The 27,297-nt window shown below is 42.1% G+C and overlaps 1 protein-coding gene and 1 long non-coding RNA gene across 5 annotated transcripts in view; one reads left to right on the top strand and one right to left on the bottom strand.

The window, feature by feature from the left end:
* Positions 1-27,297, top strand: part of LOC127373103 (zinc finger MIZ domain-containing protein 1) — a 112,606-nt gene that overhangs the window by 69,973 nt on the left and 15,336 nt on the right. Inside the window, exons 3-6 of one of the 4 annotated variants that reach the window (XM_051417199.1) lie at positions 1,439-1,558; positions 8,100-8,213; positions 12,036-12,141; positions 21,904-21,939. In XM_051417199.1, coding sequence (XP_051273159.1) covers positions 1,490-1,558; positions 8,100-8,213; positions 12,036-12,141; positions 21,904-21,939 — 325 coding nt within the window. In that variant the 5' untranslated portion in view covers positions 1,439-1,489. Of the gene's footprint in view, positions 1-1,438; positions 1,559-8,099; positions 8,214-12,035; positions 12,142-18,154; positions 18,271-21,903; positions 21,940-27,297 lie in introns of those variants that run through there. The other 3 variants (XM_051417201.1, XM_051417203.1, XM_051417202.1) reach the window with 3 other exon arrangements.
* Positions 11,751-18,898, bottom strand: LOC127373106 (uncharacterized). Its single transcript, XR_007886881.1, has 2 exons — positions 18,460-18,898; positions 11,751-13,641 (listed from the first exon to the last, which is right to left on the bottom strand). It is a non-coding gene; the product is annotated as an uncharacterized LOC127373106 (long non-coding RNA).

Here is a 27,297-nt window from a genome sequence, read left to right as displayed (position 1 = left end):
TTCAGCTTTCCATCTGTAAAGAGAGCCCTCCGATGTCTCTTTTCTTTATGAGCTTTCTAATTTATGGAGAGGAATGCACTAGTGTGCCCTTCTCTCCTCTCAAGTACAGGCATGAGCAGCTCCAATAGGTAGCATAAAAGCTCTTTAGCTGTCTAGTGGAGTAGATTACTGGCCCTACCGTTAAATCCAGCTAGAGACCCCTAAGTGAGCATTATCAGTATGGTGCAGCATGCTGCCTCCTCTCTCTCTCTCTCTCTTTCTCTCTTTTCCTCTCTCTCCCTCATCTCACCGGTACTTTGTGCAGTGAAATTTCTCACTGTGTGATGGTAATGGAGAAAGATGGCGTGAGGGTGGGAGGGGTCTGAGTGATGGCAGAGGGGGGGCGAGTGTTTGAGTGAGAGATGATGCACCGCAGGAAAAGAGATGCCCCTGCAGTAGCAAGAAGGAAGGATTGAGACAGGATGAGATAAAGGGGGAGTGAGGAGGGGGTGAGACGGGTGAAGAGGGAGGGGTACTCTTTCTACCACCGCCACCCATGTATGTGCTTATTAACTCACTTACCCCTCCACATGAAGCTGCAGGTCACTGTGAGTTATAGCCGACACCCCGAGTGTGATATTTATTTCATGTTGAATGCGAAATTAAATCACAGCCCCACAGGCAAAATTGATAACCTTTAATGTAGCTTGTAATACTTTTTAACTTGTGATAATGTTATGTAGCATGTCAGATCACAGGCCTATTGTTTGCCTTCCGTGAAAAATTATTCCTCTGGAAAAAAAAAAAAAGGAGAGAAAGAGGTTTTCCATAAGCCGCTGCTCCAAAATCAATAGTGCGCTGTAAGGGGTTTTGTTAGAGGAACTCTTATGTAGCTGGAGAGCTGTGGGAGGGAGGGGGGAGAAATGTAATGTAGAGCATGTCTGGGCCCAGGGTACAGATAATTGTTAACCAAAGATTACATAATGGCTAAGTAATGTAAACAGAGAGCCACATGCCAAGTTAATGTTCTCACAGGCCAGGATGGAAGGGTTTCATACACTTTTCTGAGATAATACTGACAGACTGGCAGTCTTTACATAGTGTGTGTGTGTGTGTGTGTGTGTGTGTGTGTCCACCTCTGTTCATTTTCACCCTGAGGTGCTTTAAACATGGCCAGACATCCTCTCTAAGTCATCCAGTGTGTCCTCTCCGAAGGTGTATGGCAGCGTTCGGGGCAACCGCCAGGGCTTGTTAAGGGTGTCACAGGAGCTGAGAGGAATGTCATCCTTTGGGCTCTCTGAGGTGCTTGTCACCTGCCAAATCAATATCTCCCTGCTCAGCTCACAGACCCACACACACACATACACATACACTAAACTGCAATATCCTGGTGGTAACGGGATTGGCAGCCTCCCTGGGAAGAGGCGAGCTTTAACACGTGTCTGTGTCTCTGTTGCAGAACGCTCCAGTTTAATGGCTGGCAGGTAGAGGCCGAAGAGGGACAATCAACATGAACTCGATTCCGTCGATGGACAGACACATACAGCAGACCAATGATCGTCTGCTGTGTATCAAACAGGTGAGTGTCAGATTTACCACTTTGCTTTATATTACAATGTGAAGGCTTGACACATGAATCAAAGAGGGAAAATTTATGCTACCTCTTACACATAGTAGACGTGTAAGGTAGCAATTACGTTTTCGTAAGTATTGTATTTAGAGGTGGGGTCAGTCATTCTGCAGAAAGATAGTTGACTGTTGAGTTTCAGTGGTAGCAGGAACGCCACCTGTTGCTTGCTGCAATTTCCCATTTATCAGACCCCATGATCATCAGTATTTGACTATGTGGAATGAGACCCCACCAAATATTAAAATACTACTAAAACCTACTTTTACTCCTATATTTACATAGTTTGAGGGTATCTGATAGCTGTAGTTGTTTAATATTCAGAACATGAGACAAACTGACACATAACTTTTATCAGCTTATCGGGATTTCTGGAAAACCGATTTTTAATCTTGATAAAGTTTTTCAACGTCGTATATTTAGTTTGGGGAATTTTCCCTGCCCTCGGGGGAAATCCCCCACAATAGAAATACAAGTTTTCCTTTGACACTGTGGTAAAACTCCCCATAAGTATAATGCAATAATCAGACTCAGCTCCACCTTGAACATGCGCAATATCAAGCTAACGGGCTAACAAACTAATCTAAAAATGATACTTAATTGCAGCACTTGTACTTGTACTGTGGTAAACTGTGTAAAATATACACTGTGCGTGACTTTTTTAATTGACATGATGACAGTCAGACGTAGAACGTATTGTTATGTAAACATTAAACACATTATGTATAGCGTCAGTATTCGAAATGACCTCGGCATTCCTCACAAGAACGCTCAGCACAGTAAGAGGATGTGGAATCAGAGCCTACAAGTGGATGCTTGGTGGAGATAGGACTGTATAGCTTTCAGTTGAGCGGTGCGGCAGCAGGCATGGCAGCAAAAGAGTGAGCAGCAGGGTGAACAGGCCGTGGCTGGGGTTGCTTCTGACTTTTATTATCCTTTGGGTTCTGCCCAGGCACCTCACCTCACCAATATCACCGATGCTGGGTAGTTGAGTACCAATGACTCGTGACAGAATCCTCCTTTCCTGCGCTGTGCACATCCCATGCCAGTTTGTGATGTTTCCAGTCAGGATGATCACTCCTCTCTAAAAGTTAACAAGAACTTGGCATAGGAATTTTGTTAGATTTAATTTAATCTTCTTTAAGAAGCTTTCTTAACCGGGGGGTGGAGATGTGAGCTGACCAGGACAGGTTCTCTGTGATGTTGATTCCCAGGATCCTAAAACTGTTGACCTGCTCCACCTCAGCTCCACTGATGTAAACAGGGTTGTGTGTCTTTGCCTTCTTTTTCCTAAACCCAAACAGTTCCTTGGTTTAGCTGCCATTGAGCAGTAGGTGGTTTTCTGTGCACCACCCTGCAAGACTGTTGATTTCCTCCCACTATGATGAAGTCTTGTCGTTGTTTTAAATCTGGCTGATAATGGTGGCTCTAATCAAATTCTAATCCATATGAATCCGGTCTCTGTACTTTTAAACTGAATTTAAGTCTTAAGTGGGTTGGGAAAAGGTTACAACCCTTCGAGCTGATGACTTTTTCAACTATCTCAAGCTAAAGCAACCAAGTATGTGATTGGATTGTTGGATTGCAAATCAGTCAGGGGTAACAACAAGTTAAGTTGTAACTAATTATTTATTGTTTGGGTAACTATAATATTATTACTAAACTTTATTAGTAATTAAGTACACTACTATTTACTGCAGAAGGTAATGTTATTACTGTCATATTATTACTAGTAATGCCCAACACTGAGAGAGACTAATCTGGTTGGTCTTATTATGAGGACTGTGGTGTGACTCAGGTTACTGACTGGGGTCAAAGAGTGGAGGCTCCCCTCCCTCCCCCATCATCACCCTTCTTTCTCCCTCCACCTCCGCTGACTCCCAGCAAGTCCTTTTGTTCTCCTCTCACCACCGTTTGCTGCGGGACGAATCTCTGGCAGAATTAAACAGACATACTTGCGTAACCCCGGGCTACAGGGCTCTCCCTTTGATCTCTCCCCTTAACTGACGGTCCGTTTTGTTTCTGGGCTCTGTGCTGAGGTCCACCTCCTGCAAAGTACATCAGAAGGCCTTTGGGACAATGTATTGGGCTTGCACTTAAACACAAGTGTGGACGTGGCAAATTGTTTTACCCTCGGCAGGGAGTTCCCAGCTATTACTGAGGAAGAGACAAGGTGAGGCAGATAGCAAGACAGGGCGAGTGTTTAGGGAGCAAACAGAGGGAAGCCCCTGTGTGTAGAGACAGGCTTTGATGTCCTTAAGTAATGAGTAGAGAGAGGTAAACACTCTCAGTCTTCAGTCTGGTTACCTTCTTCACAGCGGGATATTAAATATTCAATATCCACTCTTTCTTTAGTTATATGGGATGTGAAATTAGATTCTCTTAATGCACTGCATTGCTAATAGCATGAATAATTCTCTAAAGGAAGTTCACAGATCAGGTAAAAGGCATTTGCATCTGTCTTACAAAAAAGTGTAACCAATTCAAATGTCGCAGGGTTAAATGTATTAACCCCACAAGGCAAAAATTTAAACAAACACGTCCCAATGTTAGCGTCCGGGGAAGAAGCACATGGGTAAACATGCCAATTAGAGAGATCCATGGCATACAAGGAGGCCTCCAGTCCATCTAATAAATGGTTAAGCACCGGGTCATTTCAAACCAACCAGTAAGAGCCAGCACCCTGCTAATAGAGGCAGCTTTGTGCCGCAGACAATCAGGGTTTGGAAGGCCCGCATAATAAATACCATTTATGTCCTGCCAATTAGACTAGCAGTGAGCCCATTCAGCCGGTCGTCTATTCTCCTCCCTGCACACAAAGATGATCATCAGGGGAGATCAGAACAATTAACTCACTATCTTCTCCCCCTGCTCCCCATTGTCCAATATCCAAGCCATTAAAATAATTAAGGAAATATTGTAAACCAATCCAGCTGTTTGCTTTAATTGAAAGTGTGCACATGCTGAAATTTGGCATCTCGAAGGCAATACGGATGTGGCGCAGGAATATAAATGAAGCCTCCTCCATTGTGTTGTTGTTTTCTGGAAGATGTGACATGTCTGTCTGAATACTCCCAGCCAGTGCAGCGGACAGGGGAACAAATTGATTTTGTTGCTCAAATGATAAATTACTGCTGAGCGCGATGATAAAGTAGAGGAAATTGGAATCTGTCAGCCTGATTGAATCATGGGTTGAAAGTTAAATCACAAATCATTACGGTGGTAATTTTGAAATTACCGTCTTGTTGTGAAATTGCAATAATGTGATTTATAAACAATACCTCAATAAAAGTCTTCATAAACTATAAAAACAGGGTTCATTTTCACCCCAATTCGCTTATTTTCGTAAAGATAAATAGGTATGGTTTAATGACAGGTCCCAACAGACTGACACCTAACCCTTGTGTGATGTTTTGATAATCGATTCATCCTTTTACTCAATTATTAAGTAAAAATGCCAAACAAGAGCTTCTGAAATGTCAGAAAATGCTGCTTTCTGCTGTCTTACATCATTGTAAATTTGGTATCTTTGATTTTTTACATTATTTTGGAAAAGGTAAACAGCACTGATAGTGTTTGTTTCCTTATGATGTGTGCAGGTGGTGTGAAATACCTCAAGGGAACTTATCTATAACTTTTAAAGATTCATGCAGCAAAATAAATACGTTCACTTGTTTAACCTCCAGACAGATGAGGATGTTTAAAAAAATGATACATAAAAGCAGTTATCTGATTTCACCCTCCAACACAGTTTCTCAGTGGCAGTTTGTTTTCCTCTCGCATCCTGGAATTGCACCGTTGTGAACACTTTGGGGAAGATGGGCTCCGTGATACTGCTGGTATCTATATCGGAGACAGTATTTTTCCTCTCACTGTGGGGAAGCCAGTTTGCTGTCAGACTCTCCACTCAGTGATACGTACAGGGGTTTGGCGGAAACTATGAACTCTCCTCTCGCTGCAGGAGCACTTCCTCAGACTGTAAGCGTCAATATTTCAGGATGAACTGGAAAACAAGCCTCTCTGTACTGCTGCTGCGCTGCATGGCTATGCAGCTGTTTTTTGTCTGCCACTATGTTCTTTCCAGGGTTAATTGTCTCCATTAATATGTTTGCAGTGCTCTGGGGTGTTGCTGAATGTAGAACAACAACAGCAACTACACCAAAAGCTGTGATTTTGAAAGGGAAGGGAGTCTTTGCCAGATCGCGTGCGCTGTCACATTCAGTTTAGCTGCAGATGTGCAGATCAAGTCGTTTCCAGACGTGACTACAGAGGATGCTTGTATCTGAAGAAAGCTGTATCCTCAGGACACTGCGAGTCCTGTCCTTCTTTGTTTCCCTCGAACTGGGCCGAGCTTTGACTGGAGTGTAAATGTTGGAGGATCATTCTCACCCAGGGGACATGGATAGGGGGGGAGTGAGGGGTCTCTTGGCCACTAGTTTAGGTTTGATTGGTGGGTTTTGGCCGGAGAAGGGGGAACATCTGTGGCGTGGCAGTGCCAAGCTCTCCATGTGACAGCCACACTGGTGGGACCAATTGTTCTGAGTGCAAAGAACAGTAATCACTTCAAGCCCAAGTGTTGGTGGTGTGTTTTTTTCCCCCTCCCCTCTACATATTCTCCCCCCTCCCCCTTTTCCTACCCCTTTCCATCCTTGGTGCGCTGATTGCGTGTGTTGTCTAGCTTCCAGACTCATCTAAATTTAGCATCTGTGGATGTTTGTGTTTCTCCAGGAGACTTTATCCACCAGTAGAATTTACATGCTCAGTAACCCCACCACGCCTCATCCTAGCCTCCCCCCCGACAAAAGACATGTTGGCCGAGTGGGGAATAGACAGAACATAGAATAAACAAGACTGGTTTCATCCGGCCCTTGTCTTACACTGGCTTTTTAAATTGATATGAAAGCTGCCTTATCAAATCCTGACCTCTGCTGCCCCCTAAAGAGCAAACAAGAAAAAAGCACTGCGAGGTAGTGACTATACTGCTGTCACTTCCTCTCCTCCTTTTCTCCCTGACAGTGAAATCAAAGCACACAGACTTGTTAAGAAGGCAGCCATTCACTTTAAGCTGACAAACCTCTCTATTTACCTTCGATGCCATGGAGTGGGAGTCCATTTCCTGGTTTGTACAAGTGCACTGCAAAGGCTTGTGTGCATTATCTCTCCAAAGGCAATAGATTACTGAAGAGTTGAGGTGGTGTGTCTGCTCTTGTATGTATGAAGTGATTCATATTGAGTTTTGAAAGCTTTTAGAGAAGAAATGACCGACAGTGAGTCTGATGTGGCAACCCAGAGAGGTACATTTTCCAGTTTTCTTTTCTGCTACACAGCAACATAGACAACAGGGTTAGTGAGTGGGCTGCTGGCTCCAGTTGGAGAATGAATGCCATAAAGGGGTGCCTGTAGGTCAAGGAGCCTGTTGTCAGATAAAGTCACCGCACAGCTCAGGGCCGGCTGGTGAAATAAGGGCTTCCTCTGCTATTCATGCAGCCATACAGGGAGATTTATTGCACTCAGTGTTGAGGCGGTGCTACAAAAACCTGGGGAGAGTCAAGTGGAAGCATAAGAAACATACCCCCTTCAGCCCTGTGTATTAATACTTTAAAGTTAAAACATAAGTCATGTCATTTAAGTTGTTTAATTATTCATCATGTTATTGGCTTGGCTCTTGTTTTGGTGACCAGTGATTTTCTCTATCCATCCGTCCATTTTCAATCTCTTATGCAGGTTCAGGGAGGCAGCAAAGTAAACAAATAGTCAAACCACTTCCTCCACATCTATTTCTTTTGGATCCACATCCTTTTGATTTAGTCAGAGACTCAGAATCGACTTTTAAAAGCAGGTGTAAAAACCTTTGGGTAGGAAGGAAATTGAATGGTTGGAGATGAGGAAATGTATTTGATCGTTAAATTGTAGCTTATGCAGTATTAGTATTAGGCCTTGGCAATAGATACTTCATCAGTAGCAATAAGAAAATTGTTCAATACAATATTGATAGTTTCACTTGCATTAAATGCAAACCATCAAAGCACATAACAAATACATCCTGGCTCATAAACAGTCCCTTGATAATGGAGCTTGCTATGAGTGAATAACCAAAGCTGCTTCCACCCTTTGGAGTATACGACATGTCGTCAGTCGCAACCTACATCTGTTATATCTCAAGAAACAATCCAGAGGCAGTCCACGATGGAGAGATACTCAGCAACAATACTGTATGAGAAAAAATTTACATTACAATTACCTGTGTGCCTTGATACATAAAGTGGTTAAATTCAACCTTTTTTCACCGGGTCTTTATTAGAAATTCATTACAAATGATCAATAATCACTGATATCGACTGAAATGAAGCATTACATTGTGATACATACTTGTTTTTATTATATATCATGGGTATATAGGTAACTTAATATAGACATAATCTCTACTATGTTTCTGACCTTTGAATGTTACTGGACTTACTAACACGTTCCCAAACTTTTTTTTCCCCTCCAGCACTTACAAAATCCAGCAAATTTCCAAACAGCAGCGACCGAGTTGCTGGACTGGTGTGGCGACCCCCGAGCCTTCCAGCGCCCCTTCGAGCAAAGCCTGATGGGATGTCTAACGGTAAGTCGCCGGTCGTGACCCCCACCCCCCTTCTTGCGGCTTCATACTTTGAAGGTTCAAGGACAATGAAAGGGCCGCTGAAACAAATGCTGCATTGGCTCTTTCCATAACTCCCTCAGGGATATGAGGGAACTAATGTTTAGCTGCCTGATCTTCACTGAGGTCACTGGAAAATAAAAAGCATTTCACCCTTTAGAAACTACTGAGATTTAGTCACCTTTCAGTGACTTCAGTTACAGTTTGTGCTGTGGCTCATGAAATCAGCACACTGGAACATGAAAAGGAGTGCAATAACGTCCTCAAACCACAAAGCAATCAGTGCTTATAGGAAAAAATACACTTACCAAGCCTGTAATTCCCTTACTTAAATGTCTGGGGGCTTTTGATTAATTGAATAATTAGTATCCCATGACATTCGAAAAAAAGACATGACTGTTTTGAGACGTATACTGTAAACAAAGAAGGATTTTGGCCAAAATGGTAAAAGATGGTTTGCATATTTTGCATTTTACACTAAACTGTCAAAAGAGGCAAATATTCTTTTGTAGCCTGAACAATCGTCTACTCTCTCTCATGTGCATTTGAAGGGAATACTCCACCGGAAATCTCATATGTGTATCACCTAACCTCTGTAGTTTTTAAAGGTGGCTCTTTCGTGGAGGACAGCAGCTTGGATTTACAGGAGTTACAATGGATTCCAGAGTTTATACAGCTTCATGGTAAAAAAAAAAAAAAAGGATCAAAATGTCATCAAACTATTCCTAATTCGGTACTCCGCTGTCTGACACTCATATTTCCGAGAAAATGTTGCTAAATACACAGCTTCTGTTTGCTAGCCGCAACCAACGTTAGCAAATGTGGCTAGGTACGTGCAAAAAAGATAAATAGCTAAATGCAGTATTGACAAATAGAAGCTGTCCATTTAGTCATATTTTTGGTATATTTTTGTCAGAATAGTATTTGAAGCATACTGAGTATCCAGAGGGACAATTTCATCAAGCAAACTATACCTGAGCACACCGCTTACACAGCATATGTTGCTAGCTGTGCAACTGCGTTAGCTTACATTGGTCACAAATTACAAGTGTTAAACAGCTAACTGTGCTAACAACAAACAGTTGACTATTTGTTCATAATTTGGCAAACACATATGAGTGTTTGGAACATACTAAGCATGTGGATAGGCAGATTAGTGTTTTGAGGAGTTTCTATGGACGATGGTACTTGTTTTTTTCTGTTTTGTTTGTTTGTTTGTTTTTCCATGGCTCTCAGCCACCATTGGAATCCATTGTAACTGTTTTGAATCCAAGCTGACTACAGCTGCCGTCTGCCACAAAGGAGCAAACTACAAACTGTTCAGATAAGCCACTTTTCAAACCAACAGGGGGTGAGTATTTAATAGATTTTTATTGGAGTATTTTCTTTAATAAAAACCTCTTCTGAATTATTCTGTCTCTGTGCAGACAGGAGACCTACTAAAGGAATGATTTACTGTCTGTCCTGTGGAAATTTTGGGCCGAGAGACCGAACAGACAGTCAGGTAGAACAATGGATGGACTGCGGATGTGTCACTCACCTGTCACCCTGGGCCATACTGTGCTTTAACATGCACATTTCCATACTGCCTCCAGCAGTAGATAAGAGATACATATAGCTCCTGTTGGGTGCAATTTGTAACCCTGCAGAGAAAGCATGGCTACAGCAAGCAAAGGAACCCAAGAGATTTGTACTTGAGCACCGCAGTGAAACCATTGTGACACATCCCTCCATTCAAGTGATTGTTTGTGTTACTGCTTTAATGTGCAGCAGCAGGTGCCTTTTCCTCCATTTCGCCAATTCAATTTGTTTCCTGCCGTGAAAATCTCAAGGCTTTTCCTTTTAGTTTATGGGTTGTACAGACCTTAGCGTGAGCCACACTGGGAGGGAGCACAGAGAATCTGATGTGATTGTGAAATTACCCGGTCTCAGACTGTAATGGCAAACACTTCACCCTGGTGCCTGTATGTTTGTATCTCACTGCTGCCTCAAAATTGGCATTTGGGGATGTCAGACAGGTGTCTACACTGCGGAAAAAATCATCTTCTACAAACAGCTAAATATTGTGTCATCAGGAGAAATTTGCTATGGTACCAAACAACCGTCTGACAATGGAGTAAGCAAAAATAAGATTTCTTGAAAACCAGTCCATTACGAAACATATCTAACCATGAAAACGGCCACAAAGGGTGCTTGATGCAACGTTGTTTGTCTGTGTAATCATCTTAATGTAAGAGTTAATAAGACATGTTTGGTTGTTTACACCTGGAGGTTGAATTGCCCTGTAGTGTGCACACTGCAAAAAGGGCAAATCAATGAAGTCATAGTATCTATATTGTAAATGAGACAATGGCGACTCTCTGTTGTCTCTGCTTTTCACACACATTTCACGTTATTCATTGCCTCACGACAGCAAAGTGGCAGAAAAGAATGAGTGACTACTGGATGGTAGACAATTCACCGCCACAACTCCACTGACTGTGTACAATTTAAGTCCTGAAATTAGAACTTCTTGTTGTAACTTCTTACACTAAAATTACCATTTAGCAAAATGTCCCTCACAAGTTTAGATTCTAATTAGACAGCCTATACTCATATATCTTCTTCTTAATGGGGGATTCCTATAAATAAAGGCCAGATATACATACTCTGTTTTGGTGTCACGTCAAGACTATACTTACAGGAGATAATGATATGGTGCAGGGAGCAGTGTTCAGCTGTACTACCTCAGGGCTTGTCTTGAACTTTTGGAGTGTGACAGCAGGATCGGGGCTATGAAAACCCAGGAATCTGTCTCTAGTGAGGCACACTGGTCCACACAGCATGTCCTAAAGGTCTGAATATCTAGAGCGGTTCTCTTTGAGCTGATAATGGCGATGGTAAATCAAAGCAACGTGTGCCACATAAGAGTGATTTACATCACCTCCTGTGGCATGTGGATTTTTCTCTTAATGTTTCCTCTCAGTGGGCACCGCTGCACTAGAGGCCACATTTTCTCCTCGTCTTGCTGTCCACCGACTCATATGGAACTGATAAACTTGGGGTGACTTTATCCTTTAAGTTAAACCGGGTCTTTGATGCTGCCAAACTTCACTCTTATGTAACATTCAGAATCTGGGAAGTTATCAAGACAAGACAAGACAAGTCCTTTCCTTTGATGAATTAAGCTACCGGGATGGATATTCAGTGTATTTTTATATATATAAGCAACCTATAGATGCAATGATATATCTTTAAAAATCTGAATTTAATGCCCATTTCAGATTACAAAAAATTTTCAGTGATGGCTGATTTAAGCAGTTTTTAAAAATCAGCTTCTGCATTTGAATGAATAAAATCAGGCACATCTATCCTTCAATGGTATGTCACTACATGTATTTAAATGCAGCTTAAAAATGTTACATTATCTCTTTTTGTGACTTTCTTTCTTTGAAGCAAGATATAATTAGATATAATTTAATGGGAGAATAAAGATAATAATAAACAAAAACCTTGCCTGAAAAGATTTAATGTTTTTTATTTTGTGTCAGTTTCAAATAAAAAGAACACAATTATCCACAAATCTATGAATCACCATGTCGGTATTCAAAAATGCATTCATTGACCTCTTATCTTTAATTTTGACCTATTTGTAGTTGTATCATATTACAGTGTGTGTGGTGGTAAACGTTTTTCAAGAAATAAAATATCTATATTTTAAAAAAAGCTTTAAATCTTACAAAGTTATTTCCATAATGGAACAGAATATCTGACATTGTCCTGACTGCATGCTGTCATTGTGTTCAGGTGGTCAGCCGCGTAGCAGCACAGCAGGGCTACGACTTGGACCTGGGCTACCGGCTCCTGGCCGTGTGCGCTGCCAACAGGGACAAGTTCACTCCAAAATCAGCAGGTAAGACCAGAGTTTTCTCAACCACCGTCTCAGACCATCTGGCCATGCTGGCCTATCCGGGTTTAAAGTCCCTGCCTGCATTCTTGGCAGCATTTCATGGTACCCACCCATTGCTACTAGACCGTATAAGATCCTGATACACCAGAAAAGTACTGTACACCTAACTGTGGACAGTATTTCAAGTAAACCAAATGGTGACTGGTATGTTTTATTTCATGTTATTTAGTATTTTAAGTTGATTATCAGACCAGGTTCTCAACAAGAGAGTAATGCAAAATACCCTTTCCTTTTTCAGTCTCACTGAGCATCAAGCATTACCCGCTGATATCTGCATAAACTTTGACTTCTTCATGTCGCATTTCACTTCCAAACTTGTTCACAACACCCCGATTTGGTTTCTTCTCTAGGGAGTTTTAGACAAAGTGTGTACAGTAGAATACTCCATTTGTCACACCCGACAAAAAACTACTGTATCAGTGATGATGAGTTCCTGTTTTCATATAGCACCGTCATCTTGGTACAGTGATGGATTATTGGGATGGATGTATACTGCTAAATGTTGTTATCAAGCTGGCGAAAAAGCATGCTGAAGCACGATGGGAATGAAGATGTATAGGCTGTCAGCAGCTCGGAAGATAACAGGAATATTTTGTGCTCCTTCACAGTTTTTGATTTGTGGTTTCCACCTGTCTTGGGTTACGGGGGAAAAGCGGGGTTGTGCAATTGCTTCTGCGTGCCCGGCCTCTCCGCTGAGCCGTCTTAAGTTGACTAGGACATGAAAGTCAGAGCCACATATTGTTTGAATTTTCACTTGTGTTTGCCTTTTCTGATTTATGGAGTCCATGGTTTTATATGTGGTAATATGAGGCTTCAAATCACGCAGTGTCACTCTTATGTCAGCCACAGGAGGGGAATCATTCTCCGCCTGCAATTAACTTACTCTGCCAAATGTTCTAATTCTACTTAATGCTAAATCAAATCTCAGGCCCTACTTTATGGGCTTAGATAAGATTGCCAATTGATTCTCTGTCTGAATAATTTCCTGCAACAGTAGTCATTTGGAAACAGGCAAGTACTCGAGTCTAGGCAGCATCCCAAAGTGCATTTCATGGGCAATTATGTACCTGTATATGCATGAATATTTTGAGAAGAGAGGCCTGTAGAAAGAGGGAGAGAGTCAATGGAAACCACTGAGGAGGCATTCTCCTGCAAAGCTCCCAGAAGCTTTTTAGAGTGGAGGTCCCAGTCGTGGAGGTTGTTAAGGCGGAGAGAAAGCCCTCTCTGGCAGCCAAGGGAGATGGCTCTTAAACGACACTCCCACAGGGCCCCATGGGCAGGACCCACTCCCTGACATCCAGCGGGGCCGTTGCCGAGTGACAGGGGAAGGGGAGTGAGTCACATGATGGGGCCGGGATGGCAGCAGCGGGTCAGCCATCCAAACACCAGAGACAGACGAGTCAGTGTCTGTCGTCCACTGAGGAGACTTTTGGAAGCCTGAATCTGCAGAAAACAAATCTGAGAAGCTAGGTTCAATCTGTGTAGAGAGGATGTATGGATGTAATTAAGTTCATGTTTAGTTGAATACAGCATTCTGTGCATGATGTTGTTTTAAGAATAATTAATTTATCCAAATCTGACAGTTTTCCTGGATGTGATCCAAGTTTTTTTTTTTTTTTTTAATTCTCTGCTCTTTCATAAATACAGAAAGTCAGATAGTCATTTGTTGCATAACACACTTTTTTATTGTTCTGGATATAAACAGTTTGAAACTGTTCCACCTTATTTTTGTTCCTTATCTCTGCTAGCAAAATGACTTGTGTAGCTTGTGTAATGTGTGTAGTTGTGTAGTTTTTTTTAAAAGTGTCCAGGGAGCATTTGAAGTCAAATCATATTCTTATAACCACTGGTCTGCTCAATCCAATCGTGCATCTTGTACTGTGCTCTGAAAATCTATGCTGGGTGGGGTGGAGGGGGCTGTCTGCCACAGAGGACATCATGTCAATGGATGAGCGCTAATAAGTAAATCAGATTTGGTGTCCCATTTTAACCAGGCCTAACTTGTCTTGGCTCTGACCCACGGCGTGGTCTAGCTATTACATTACTGTTATGTCATCTAAATTCCTCTCGAACATGGGAGAAAATTGAGGGGGATATGGTGCTGAGGGGAGAGCGGAGCTGATTTCAGCTGTAGGAAAATCAATGTTCACAGTCAACTTACAGCTGAAACAGGTTGTAGCTTTGACAAATTGATTCATTCAATAGATTAGTTTGTTAATTTCTTTGTAAGAAAAAGCTTAGAAGGGCAAAACCCAAAGAAACAGACCTTATTCCTAATGACACCAGCAATACGTATCTGCTCGCCTGAGGAAAACTTCATTATCACCTCCTATTGATTTTATCAGTTAACATACATAACAGCAAAGTGGGTAGTTTAGAGGTTTAGATAATGTTTGTTGTGTTTCAACTGCCTCCGCAGCAGACTGGAAATGGAAAACTCTACACATAGTGTGATTTAGTGAATTACTGATCTCTAGTAGACTAGTACTCAGGGGGATCGGCCAGTTGTAGTCCTTTTGCCTTTTTGTAAGCGGCCTACAATGCTCGGGCAGTGCTGGGGGAGGGGCGCCTGTCTGCTAGTAGTGACCTCTTTGTGAATGAGATTAGCCTGCTCTATTAATCTGTGATTACTTGGACTGTTTTACCGCAGGGCGAAGCCACTCACGTGGAGCCGTGGCGACATCAAAGCAGGGAGATCACTCGCTCGGTGTGGATAAACTCATCAGGGCCTCCTCTCTCTCTCTCTCTCTCTCTCTCTCTCTCTCTCTCTCTCTCTCTCTTCATCACAGAGTACATTACAAGCCCAGTTAGGCCTATTTCATCAGTCCCCTCCCGCAGGTCTGTGGTGGTTCAGTCTGGTTCGAGAGCGTCGACAAAACGCTTAATCACGACTTTTTTCTCCAAGAGGGTCAGAGTGGCACATTCCCAATAGTTTGCGCCTCACCAAGCTCTTGGAATTCCTCAGCCCAAAAGAGTGAAAGGAGGCACCAACTTATAAGGGAGGGAGGGTTGTTTCAGCTCTTCGAGCAGTTAATTCTTTCATGTAACAAACGCCTGGTAAACCAGCTATTCAGCAGATAATTAGTTGGGCTTCAGCTCTCGCTCTGTCAGACTGGTTTGTCTCCACATTCATGCAGGGCCGTTTCCAGGTTTGTTCAGTAGACATTGTGGGTTGTAACTAACAGCGTCCGCCTGATAAAAACATTCAAGCAACGGCGTTTTTTTTTATCATTTATTTCATCTTTTTTAGTTGGTTTGATAGTTGAGTTTTTATGGTGGGACTTGGTAGGTGTTTTTAGTTTTCCAGCCAGTTCAAGCATGAGGAAGCAGAAGCCAGTGTGGGAGGGGATGTTTGCAGTTGTAGATAAAGATTAGGCAGTGTGGCCAACTGCTTCAGGCTATAGAGAGCTAAAAAATCCATCTAGAATATCCATCATAACAGTTAGCCAAGTGAAGTCAATTTTATCCATAGCTATAAAATTAGAAGTTTGTCTCAAGAGGGCTTTAAAACACTCTATGATTAGACCCTTGATTCAGATAAGCAAAATAAGCTGCATGTAGACCGAGCTAGTAGGGACAGAATTCTAATGTGCTGGGACAGAATTACAATAAGTTGTTTAATATAAAGTACATATTAAGTGTGATAAGTTATAAGGTTTTAGGCAAAGTATGAACGTGTTGGGGGGTAGACTCTGAATCAAAGTTAGTAGTTAATTCCATTTAAAACAAAATCTACAATCCAGGTGAGAAAATTAGGTTTGGGCCAAAAAGCTATTAAATAGTTTTAATAATTGTCCTCAATTAAATGGAAAAAATAACATTATCTTAATGCTAGTAGTCTTATTGATTTTCTAAATGAAAATTCACTAGACAGGCAAATTGCAGAAATTCTCATTGATTTCAAAGGGAAAAATACTTTTATACTTCATACTGAAGTGGTTGAACTATTTACTTCGCTAGAGTGCAAATCTAACGTAAATTTCCTCTGAACTGTAGTTTGAAGTGCAGATCATACATCAGCTTTTACCGTGCCTTAAAGTGAAGTGGTGCTTAAGATGCGCAGGTCAGACTGAGCTGTGGAAAGGTCTCTGATTCTACACACAATACAGAGGTCAGATAAACACACACAGGCCTGCAGGGCTGTAATTTCTCTTCCCAGAGCTTTCCACACCAAAATGTTTTGTTTTTTTTAACTTTCTGCCTGCCTCTCCACCCGGTGTGCTTCAACATATAGTTTAGCTGTGGCTTTTCCTAAATAGAGAATAACACAGAAGTCTAAAAACAGTGTTGGTGGTCTAAACCTTGTTTAATTGTCAGCAGCGGTTTTATCTGAGAAAAAAAACAACCATTACTTAATCAAATTGAAATCCAGATTTAAGCCTTTATTTTCCTCGTACGGGAGATGTTGGTGAGTGATGTCCACTGTTATCTTAAGAACTTAGACCCAAAGGATGAGTGTTCACTCACCCCACCAGTAACTGTATAAATATATAACTCTGTGTTTAGTCCTGCATCATAAGGTGTACATATATTATGGATATGGTTATTTTTATAGAAAAGCTCTTTATTAAACCTCTTGAACGCTCCTTAAATTTCCCCTTAATATAATCCAAAATGTCTTGTATTCACGGCTGCACCTTTACATCAAATGGACATATTCTAGATGTGTTGTGAACCATTACACATTTCTCCAAACTTCAGTGCAATATGTTTGGTATCTTCGGAAGACGCTGCGTCTCCTCTAGAATTTAAAACACATTGCATGGATTTGAAAAAAAGCTGCACAACATGAGTTTGTAAACACGGACCCATGTCAGAGTTTACGAGGTTAAAGGTTTATTACGTGCACGTGATTCTTAGAAAGATACAGTATGCATGTCACAGAAGCTATAAATCTACACTGTGTCCTTTCTGCATTTGTCCAATCTGTGTTTTTTACACTATATGATGACTCCATGTGAAGTCGTCCAGCTAGCCATGATTGATGAGTTAACTTGCAGTAGGGGTACAGGGCAGTAAGTCACCTGTCGTGCACTTAGCTGATAGTAAATACCAGGAGAGCAAATACAGACAGGAAAGACCAGAGATAAGAGCTGTTGAGCTTGTCTTTTCCTTCCTCCTTTCTATAGTTGTCGCAGTTATTATGTCTGTGGCAGCAGGAGGTGATTGCTAGCATCTTCAGCCCCTCACATGTGGCTCTGCCATTTGCAGTGTGAGAGAATCGGATGTTTGCATATATAAATGAATTTACATCGTACCTCGAGTTTCTAATTAAATGCTTGTTATTGTACTTTAGCCACAGATCAGTTGCACTAATTTGACACCTGAATTGACTCTCTTCTGGTGAGTGTGAGTATTTTTATTTGCAGATGACAATAGACGCTCCAGACTGCCTCAGGTGGTGTGTCTGCCCACAGTTTACATGTTTTATATGGGTGTAATTATTTATCCAAAAGCTTTCTCGGGCTCATGTGTGCTGAAAGACAAATGTGGTCTAATTGGCCCCTCCCTCTCTGATTCCAACCCTCTGCGCATTAGGAAGCCACAATACCCAGCCTCCTCCTCCTCCTCCTCCTCCTGGTCCTCCATGCCCCTTAATTACAATGACTAGTTTGATGGATTAGGTCGACTGTATGCAAAGACAAGGTTTGGGGGCTGAAATCACTGCTTAATGTACCCACCTGAACCCATTTCTATCGCCACTTTTCGGCGGGACTTGCGGTGCGCCTCCCTCGAAACAAATGTTGCTTTAAATGAATTGATTGAGGCTTCTTTTACTCGTTGCTCTGGACCCAGGCCAAGATACAGGCTGTCTAGCACATTAGGCACCACCCCCCTTTGCAGGTTTGAAATGTGAGCTGCCTGCATTTTTTTCCTCTCCTCTCCTCCCTCCCTCCTCCCTCCCTCCACCCCTCCCCTCCCCTCCCCTCTCCTCCCCTCCCCTCCCCTCCCTCTCTCCCTTCTGGCGAAGTGGCTGTGGCTGCTTCTGTGTGATGTGTGTATTGGGAGAGCAGGCAATGGATCACTAGACAGAAAAAGAAGATACATCAATAACTGCTGCATACATCCGAGGTGAGGAGATAAGCATTTGGTTCTCTCTCTCTCTCTCCCTCTCTGACTGTCTCTCCCCCCCCCCCCCCTCCACCTCCTCTCTCTCCCTCTCTGTGTCTCCCCCCTCTCTCACCCCAACTCTGTCTTTAACCCTTTACTGCTGCAGAAGCCGGCTCCTAATTTTGCTGAATTATTTGTGGTGATACGTACCTTTCTTCCTCTCTGACCACAAACGTGTGTCCTCCTCTTCTCCTCGTGGCTGTTAGTGCTGTATGAAGTTTCCTCTCTCTCTCTCTCTCTCTCCCCCCCCTCCCGTTTTCCCTCTCATTGTCTCTGGGGTATTTGTTGCTTGAGTGCAAAGAAGCCGGTGGCAAGTACAGCAGGAGCCCATTAGCAATGACTCCATCTGTGATTGGTTTTGCCTGCGAAACGGAGAGAGCAGCCATGAATAATTGATGTGTATTGTGCAGTCAGTCACTGGACACGCAGGGAGAGAGGAGAGGAAAACAGAGAGAAGCTGCTGCCCTGAGACGCCGAGGAAAAGAGGGGGAAGAGGGAGGGAGGGGAGAGAGAGGAAGAATGTTAGAGAGAGGAGAGGAAGGTGGGAGGGATAGAGAGACACAGAGAAAGGCTTTAAAATAGCTGCTGGCTTCAGTAGTGCAGAGATTAAGGCTGCCCTGTATCGCCTTTGTTCTGTTGTTGCAGATTTGTGCTCAGAAGTGTTTCTAGACACATGAGTCCCCCTTTTTTCTGTGCAGTGAAGAGTGAGAAATAAGCAGGGACATTGCTGGAGTTAGTCTGGTTGAAATGCGGGTGGCATTTTAGACATGGAAGGGGGATAGAGGGGGGAGTCTTTGCTGCTGTGAATAGGACAGAGCTGCGAAGCTGTGAGCTGTCAAAAGCAGGAGACAACAGTTAAAGAGGGTTGTGTTTGCAGGGGGTTTATTCAGTGACAAGAGGGAAGGTAGAGCTGCTGCTGCTGAGAGTAACTTCACATTATTTTACCCCTGGGAGGGGGTGCAGATAGAGGGTTGATTCCTGCATTGGTGGGTGCAGGCGGGCACCCTGCCACGTCTTAAACTAACGGAATGGGGTTTGACAGTATGACGAGTGCCTCGCAGCGCCCCGCGTGATAGAGTTGCAACAGCTGACTGCTGCATTTGACCCACTTACAGCTCACACAGAAGGGGTCAAAATGGCCTTGATTATCTCTCTGAGTCGTGCTGACCTACTTGAGGCGGCGTTTTCCGCGAGACTCTTGGCAGTTTATCACACCTACTCCCCCTCGGTCCCACACAGCACAACCAGCCAGGCTCGCTGCAGAGACAAGCACAAATTTCCCTCTATGTAGTAATTTGCTGGTTTCAGATCAGTGATTCTGTGTTTCTCATGGTCCAGTCATGTCAGGTGCAACAGGTTTAAATTTCAGATATATACCTGCATTGAGATGCTAATGAACCTGTTTTCTTCATGTTCAACTTAAAGGAATACTCCATCAAATATCTATCTTCTGAGTATCAAATACTCACAGCGGTTACTGTACAATGGATTTCAATGCTGATCCACTGCGGGAAAAAGTAACAAAGCACCTAAAAGACCTCAAATCTCTCGTGCAGCACAATCCAACCTCAAACTATTGATGAAGCAACCGTTGTTTAGGCCACACTGAAAATTCAGATCAAGTAGATTATGCTGCTGCTGAGTTCTTTTGTTAAATTCCATTGGACATTTTGGTATAGATTTTTCATCATCATCAAACCCAAGCAACAACAGCAAAAGAGCAAGCTACAAACTTTTCAGAGCCACCTTCCAGGCAAAAAATAGATTTTGGGATGGAGTAAACCTTTAAAGAATGAGTTTCTGTTAAGAGAGAAAGTCAGCTGGTGTCTCCCATCGACCCCACTTGAGAATTATATTCTGGCATGTTGGTTTCTTTATTGTTCACTTTGCTTTCTCTCTACCAAGAGGGGGTTTGTTGAGCTGTACAGTAAAGTCCTGGTTTGGGCAATTATTCAATGATTTTTTCCCCCCCCTAAAATGTGTCTGTGGGACAGCTCCCAACATGCTAAGACAAGCGAGGTTTTGCAACAGGCGGTGTTGGTAAAGAGATGTCTGGCTAGCTGTAGTCCTCCACACTTCCAACTATTCATTACTGTTGTTTTGTCAGCTTCAATTAATCTCTTGTTGTCTGTATAAGAGATGTTTTTTTTTCCATCAAGTTGTGAAATTGCTCTGACCTTTTTCTTTTTTTCGTTTTTTCCGATAAAGTTCCAAATCAGAATAACAACAATCGGCATGCAGTTGATATTATTTGCGTATTTGCAGAAGATGCTGGTTGTTTTCATGTAGCCTTTTTAATGAAGGAACACCCAACCGTAAGCACTTACAGTTTGTTAACAGTTTGTTAACACTTCTTTTTATAGTGTGATCATCCAAAGATCAGAGTTTAAATTGTGATTGTAATTACTAACATAAGATCATCTACTTTCAGGGTGGCTGTCACAGTTATTGATATTATTTAGTGTTGTTGAAGCATGAAGCTGGGACTCCTCACTTCTTTAAATACTTTTTGACATGATGAAATTACACCAGGCCAACAAGTCATTTCATTCATCAAAAATGGGACAAAATTTCTCCTCACATCAAAGAGGAAACACAAGTACATCCACCTACTTGTTGAACAAACAACAGCAACAAAAAGCAGACTTCAGTGGGTGCACTGATATTTGATATTAATTTGTGATCAATCCCATAGGTAAAAAGTAGCGATCCATTTGCTCTCTTTTGTCAGCTGTGGATCAGGTATCAGTGTAGAGCAATGGAAAGTGCTTAACTTGATCTGCATCTACAGCAGAGCAAGTCACCTTCTGCAGAAAGACCTTTACACAATCTTTTATATGTGTTGTTCAGACGTTATGAAAACAGTGAAAAATGCTTTTAGAGATCAGTTAAGTAAGGTCTGGTGAAGAGACATGAATGACGGTATTGGACGATGCTAAAGCAGCACATTAAGAGGCATTAAGTAATCTATGACCTTCATCAACCTATACATATGAACAGCAGAGATTTAAACGGCATCAATAGAACTTAATTCCTCTTTCACACACCTACGGCTCGATCCACAACCCCCCTGCACAGAGAAACATAAGGCTTTTCACCCGTAAAGCATACCTGAGCTCTTCGTACACATCATTGTTTATCGACGAATTCTGATCAAGCCTCGTTGACTGCTTGGATAAAGAGCTACGCATTTGTTCATGTCAGATTTTGAGCAGTAATAGAAAAGAGTAGGCTTATTGATTAGCAGACTTCCCATGGTGATTAGATATATATTTTTAGTGTTTGTAGCTAAAATGTCTGCATTCCGTTAGTGTTGTGTCAACAGTTCTTAAACTGCCTGCATAATAATCTGTTTAACTTGAGTTTTTTGCGATTCCATAATTGTGCTTATTTCAAGTATAGTATGTTCAGTCATTCTCTCCTCTTCTGAGAAGGTTTTTAGTAGACAGTATGACCCTATTTTTTTACTCTACTACTACTCAGTCAATTCATAGGTTTGTCTTGAAATAAGGGAGCAACTCATAATCAAATGTCTGTCATTTGCTGAATATCTTCTGGAAATGTCCAGTAAAATGTAAAATTTGAACCCTACAGAAACCAACTGCTGCAGGAGGTGTCAGTCTGACTCAGGTACTTGCTGTGTGTTGAAGTGCTGCACAGGAATCTCATACACATTGGCTGATTTCAAGCAACCATCCCCATCACAGTCCTTACATTATGTCCTCACATTGGACATGTGTCGACATACTGTACATGGAATGACATCAGATGTGCTTTTTTTGGTTGGTCATTTAGAAAAGCTACATGGCTGCTGCTGTTGTGTTGTCTGTCAGAGTTTTACAGTATGAAGCATGTCACACACATTGTTTTATCATTTTGCCTGCATCATAGTTCACACTTGTTTTTCTCGGCTGTTCATTGAAGCCATTAACGATCTAAGTTTATGCTTTGTTCCTAATGGTGATTTGTATGTTAATTATACCCCCATCATGTCACTTTTGTGAAAAAGCAGGTAGTAAAAGTGAATCACAGTCAGAATGATCTAATGAAACCTAAATGATAGCTGTAAGGGAACTGGGACAACAAGCATAAATGAGAATGTAACAAATCAGTTGCTAAATATAGAAAAAATGCAACAGTACTGGGTTTCAGAACTGGGCCATATGTGTAGAATGGCAAAATGACAAAAATATGGAATATGAAATGATATTATGTGAATATGATGTAGACTTTAATGTTATTTGTATATGGACAAAATACCAGAAACTTAACTAAGACAAGAATGTAAAATAGAATAAAAATTACGTTTAAAAAACATTAAGAAGACTATGCAGTATAAAGTAGATTAAAAACTATGAACAAATTCAGGGAAGAGCAGTCCAATTCCAATCCAATTAAATGACTGAGATAAACATGGGAAATCTAAAAAATTCACATTATCTGCTAAATATATATTGTTTTTTAAAATTCTGCCTAAGGCCATACATCCAGTATAAGTCCAGTATAAGAATGATCTCGCCTTGTTTGAAATGGAAAAGGACTGAGTTTCATTGTTTCCATTTGGCTGGAGTGTTTACCATAAGGAAGCTTTTTATTCAAATCCCGCGCTGTTGCACATATGGAAGACTCTAATGAGCGTAGAGGGGTGCCAGGACCCGACCCAGGCTCCTCCAGTGTCTGTTCCTACTGTACTTCTAAAGGGAGGCTTTGACCCCAGGCCCACTGTGAAAAGGTCGCAGGTGAATCAGCCACCAGCGTATGCCACCGTGACACCACCGGTCCTGCCCAGCACCCTGAGGTGGGCACTAGTCCGGGCACATCTGCTCCGTGCCTAATTAGTATCATTGTAGATGACGGCTTAAGGGTGGGCCTTCGTTAATAGCAGCCTGTTGCTCAGGGAAACAGTCTGGCTCCTGTAAGCCGCTTCTTTGCAGGTCTACTCATCTGATAATCTGGTTGCAGAAGTGCACGGTTAAAAACACACTGTGTGCTGGTGCAGCCGGCCTCACTGTGCAGTTGGCAGGATTTCAGGTGGTCAGGTGAGAGGGTCATCAGTTAGACAATGAGAAAGTTATTTGTCTTGTCCAAGTGAAATGTAATTATCTGTGGCACACTAAGGATCATGTCAGTATTATATAATAGTTTATTCTTGTATCTCCTTAATGACAAATGTATTAATTAACTATTTTGCTGGCCATTTTCAAATGCATGCTGTACTGTTTTAGATTTTTTTAAATATGTATTTACATGGATTTTCACTCATTTCTGTGCAGTAAGTCAGTAAACAAACCCCTTGAACTTCAGTTGAGTAATCAGCAGTGAATCATATTTATCATGTTATGTATATTGCATTTAGAAAAAATAACATAGGAAACAAAAAAGCAAGAAAATTAGTAAATATTTAAAATTAAAGGTCAATTCTGCATTAAGTTAAGTAAAGTTACATTATCACTATGTAGTAATGCCAACTTTTCAATTCAAGCAACACTTAAACTGCCTTACTATGTGATTTTGACAAAAATGTACACCCACAGAACTAAAAGTAAATAGGAAAAATACCCCAAAAATCTAAAACACAAGGGCATGGTTTGCAAAATGGTTAGCTGTGATGTAAAGTATATGTGATTTTTAGTAAATGACTTAAAGTCCTATGGTCTTCTAAGGAAGCTTTGAAACTTGACCTCAGACACTCTGAATTAGGACATAAAGATGTAGGTTTGAAATGAGTTTTGCTGCCAATCAGCTTACTGTAGCAGGCAGCGACGTACAGAAACAGATTGTAGATTGGTCATGGGAGATGTTTGGCTTTAATGCACAAGGAATTAATTCTCACCAGGGGGTTGAAATGCTATAGATTTCCACCTTCGTGTTTAACAGGCACCCTGGATGGCGTGCCCTGTTTTTAATGAAGAGATTTGTTGCATGTGCCAAGAGAGATTATCTTTTAAAACACTGGCTCGCTGAGGCGAAGGTTTGGTTCGTGTATAACCATGACCAAGAAATGACAGTCAGAGTGACGAGATCTGCATAAATCATTTTGAGGTTGTGGAGTATGTTGTATCTGGTTCCAGTTGGTATTAAGTTAGTGCCAAGTGGATTTCTTTAAAGATATACAGTGTAATCTCTATCTTGAAATCTGTGAGCACAGATTTTATTTGAGGATAAGTTCCTTATCTTTGACAGTTTTTATTTTTATTTAGAAATCCTGCATTTTTAGATGTATTTAGGTAAAAATTTGCATCACAAAGTGGTTAGCTGGATATTTTGATACTGAAGCTATTATGATAGCAGAAGTGGGAAGTCAAGAGGCATAAGGGACAGCTTTCCTATCTGTCAGTAATGCAGTCTTTAGTGGTTTTTGATTTTGCAACAAAGAACGCAGGATGTCAAAACAGCAACCCAGAAACACCAAATCTGCCGCATTTTCTTTTTCTCCTTGTGCTGCTTGCCTCCACATGGCCACATATGCTTGTGGCCTCAGTAAAACCTTTTTGGCACAAATCCAAGCGTCCCCCCCCCGTTCTCCTCGCCGGATGGACATGGCACGACATTGCGGCCATGTGGCCAGCAGGAGGCTGTATTTAAGCCGGGGCAGCTCTGAAATGGGCCATAAAACCTCGCCAGCAAGTCTGGCTCCCCATGAGGCAACGGGCCTAAGTACTCATTGACAAGACTCCAACATCACTGACTTTCCAGAGAGAGAGCGGGAGAGGAAATAATGCAAGAAAAGAAAAAAAGCAGCAGACAAAGATGAGGTGCAGACAGGAGGCAGTTGTCTGGCCTAGATAGACAGGCTGTTTCATAACTGTTAGCGCTAATGCTTTCAACCCACAATATGTATCTGCTTCCCTATTCTTTACCACTGCTAAACACTTTCATTGTGATTTTTTAAATTCGCCTTTCAGCTCATTTTCACTTAATGAAATAGCTGCTTTAACTGCATATGTTTAAGGGACCTTGGGGGAAATGTGTCACATTTTGATGCCACATGGCAGCCATGACATTCACATGTTCCCACTTCACACATCCTTGCCACTTCATCAGCTTTCTGAAAACATCACTCACCCTAAAATATGTCACCAAATGACTCACGCAACTTTAAAAATTGAGTAATGAGCTAATGAAGTCAGTTTACAGACTTAGTTTTACAACACCCAGTTCACACTTGCTTCCGTGCCGAAGTGTTGGAGAGTTGAGAGTGCACCTGTAGGCTTCGATCTAATTATGCCCCTGTGGATAAAACGTGTAGCGTAGTGCTGGTCTTTTTGACAGGTCCGTAACCTGTTATACCTGTTATTCCTGCTCCTTTAAAGACTGGATGATTGACGAGTCGCTCCCATTTCATTATCAAATTGGCATCAATGAATAATATGTAGCATCTGTGAAAAGACAAAGAGGGGCCTGATTGCTGCCAGGCGGGCATCCATGGTTCTGTGGCGATTGTGTCGGAGAGCCGTAAGGCAGAGTGGGACATGATTTACGATCCAGCTGGTAGTTTACGCGAGATAGTTCGACACTGGCTGGGCCTTCGTAAGCAATGTCATAGCAACCAGTTATTCATATAGCTTCCATTATTATGAGGTAAATCCCAGAATTTCACTGTTCCGGGAAGCCTACATGAGGCACAAGGAATTCTTTGGCTAAAACTAAACATGGCTGTTTTGTATGGCCTCTTAGGTGCTCACAGTAACCAGGGATACTAGGGCTCCCTAGACTCTCTCTTATTTTAATTGACTTTGGCCTGCAGGAGGCTTGTGTCCATTCAAACCTTTCTGGGCAGAGGGAGAGAGAGGAGGGAGTGAGGGAGGGAGGAACAGAATGTGAATAGAGCTCCCTCAGAAACTGAAGAGTGCAGCCCACTAGAGCCGTTCTTGTTAGTTTGCTCATGGTCTTTGTTCTCCATTCAGCCCTTCTGGCTAAATGTCTTCAAACAAGCCGTTTGGGGGCTGTGAATCTTTTCCGACAGGTTTATAGCAAAAATTGGACTTCATTTTTACAGTTAGTGTGGGAATAAGTGAGGAAGTAGCGCTGATAATGTGAGTGCAATGTGATGACTGGATGTGTGCTGTGTGGACGTTAGTGACCAAGCCATGTGGGACCATGCCAGGTGGGAGTCCAGAGTTGACAAGGGAGCAGGTGTCTATTAGATACAGAGCAGAGAGGGAGGGAGGGAGGAGGTAGAAGGGAGGGAGCGGGAGGGACGAGGATCATAAGAGTGCTTGGCATCTGCCTTACCTGCGGCCTCCCTTACAGTCCTCCTGCCAGTAAACGGAGGGAAAGAGGGAGGGAGAAAAAGACGAAGAGATGAGGAAAATGTTTTGGAGCAGGTAGCAAGTGAATGATTGACCTTTTTAATCGTAGCCATTTATGTTTTTAGAGTTATCCTTTCCCACCGGATGTTGGTGTGCTATTTACTGTGGTTGCATTTGCTGAACATCTTTTTCGAGCACACCCAAGTTAAACTTTATTTTGTTTCTGCCCCAGCCCTAATACAATGGAGGTGAATGGAGTATCACTTGTTGTGCTTGTGAATAATGCCCCCCTTCCTGATTATCCACACACACTGTCAACTGTTTTTATAGCCACTGTTCCTTTGCTAAGATAAATGCAGGGGATAACAGGAGTCTCACCGTAGATACTTAGAGTGTACATTTTGATTTATAACTCAAGGTCCACTGCATCAGTAGACAGATGTATCTTGTTAATTAGCCTATAGTTATATAGTTACAGTTACTGTGGCAACTGAGTCTACACTCTTAGTTACTTTGTAATACGACTGACATTGGGACAGTCTGCCGTGTTTCATGATGGGCAGAAGGCTTGCAGTGGAGATGACTTTGCCGAATGTTGCTGAAGAGAAGACTACTGAGCCTTTTTTTCAACTTGCTTCATGTTGTATATTCTCTCTCGTGTGGTATATCTGTAGCTGCTATTGTCCCGACGTGTAGTTACATTTTTGAGGAGGTCAGCTATGGTGTAGCCATGGAA

The sequence above is a fragment of the Dicentrarchus labrax genome, unplaced genomic scaffold (assembly GCF_905237075.1).
Source record: "Dicentrarchus labrax unplaced genomic scaffold, dlabrax2021, whole genome shotgun sequence".
Lineage (NCBI taxonomy): Eukaryota > Metazoa > Chordata > Actinopteri > Moronidae > Dicentrarchus > Dicentrarchus labrax.
The sequence above is the reverse complement of the archived record's forward strand: the minus strand, read 5'-3'. Positions and strand labels throughout refer to the sequence as shown.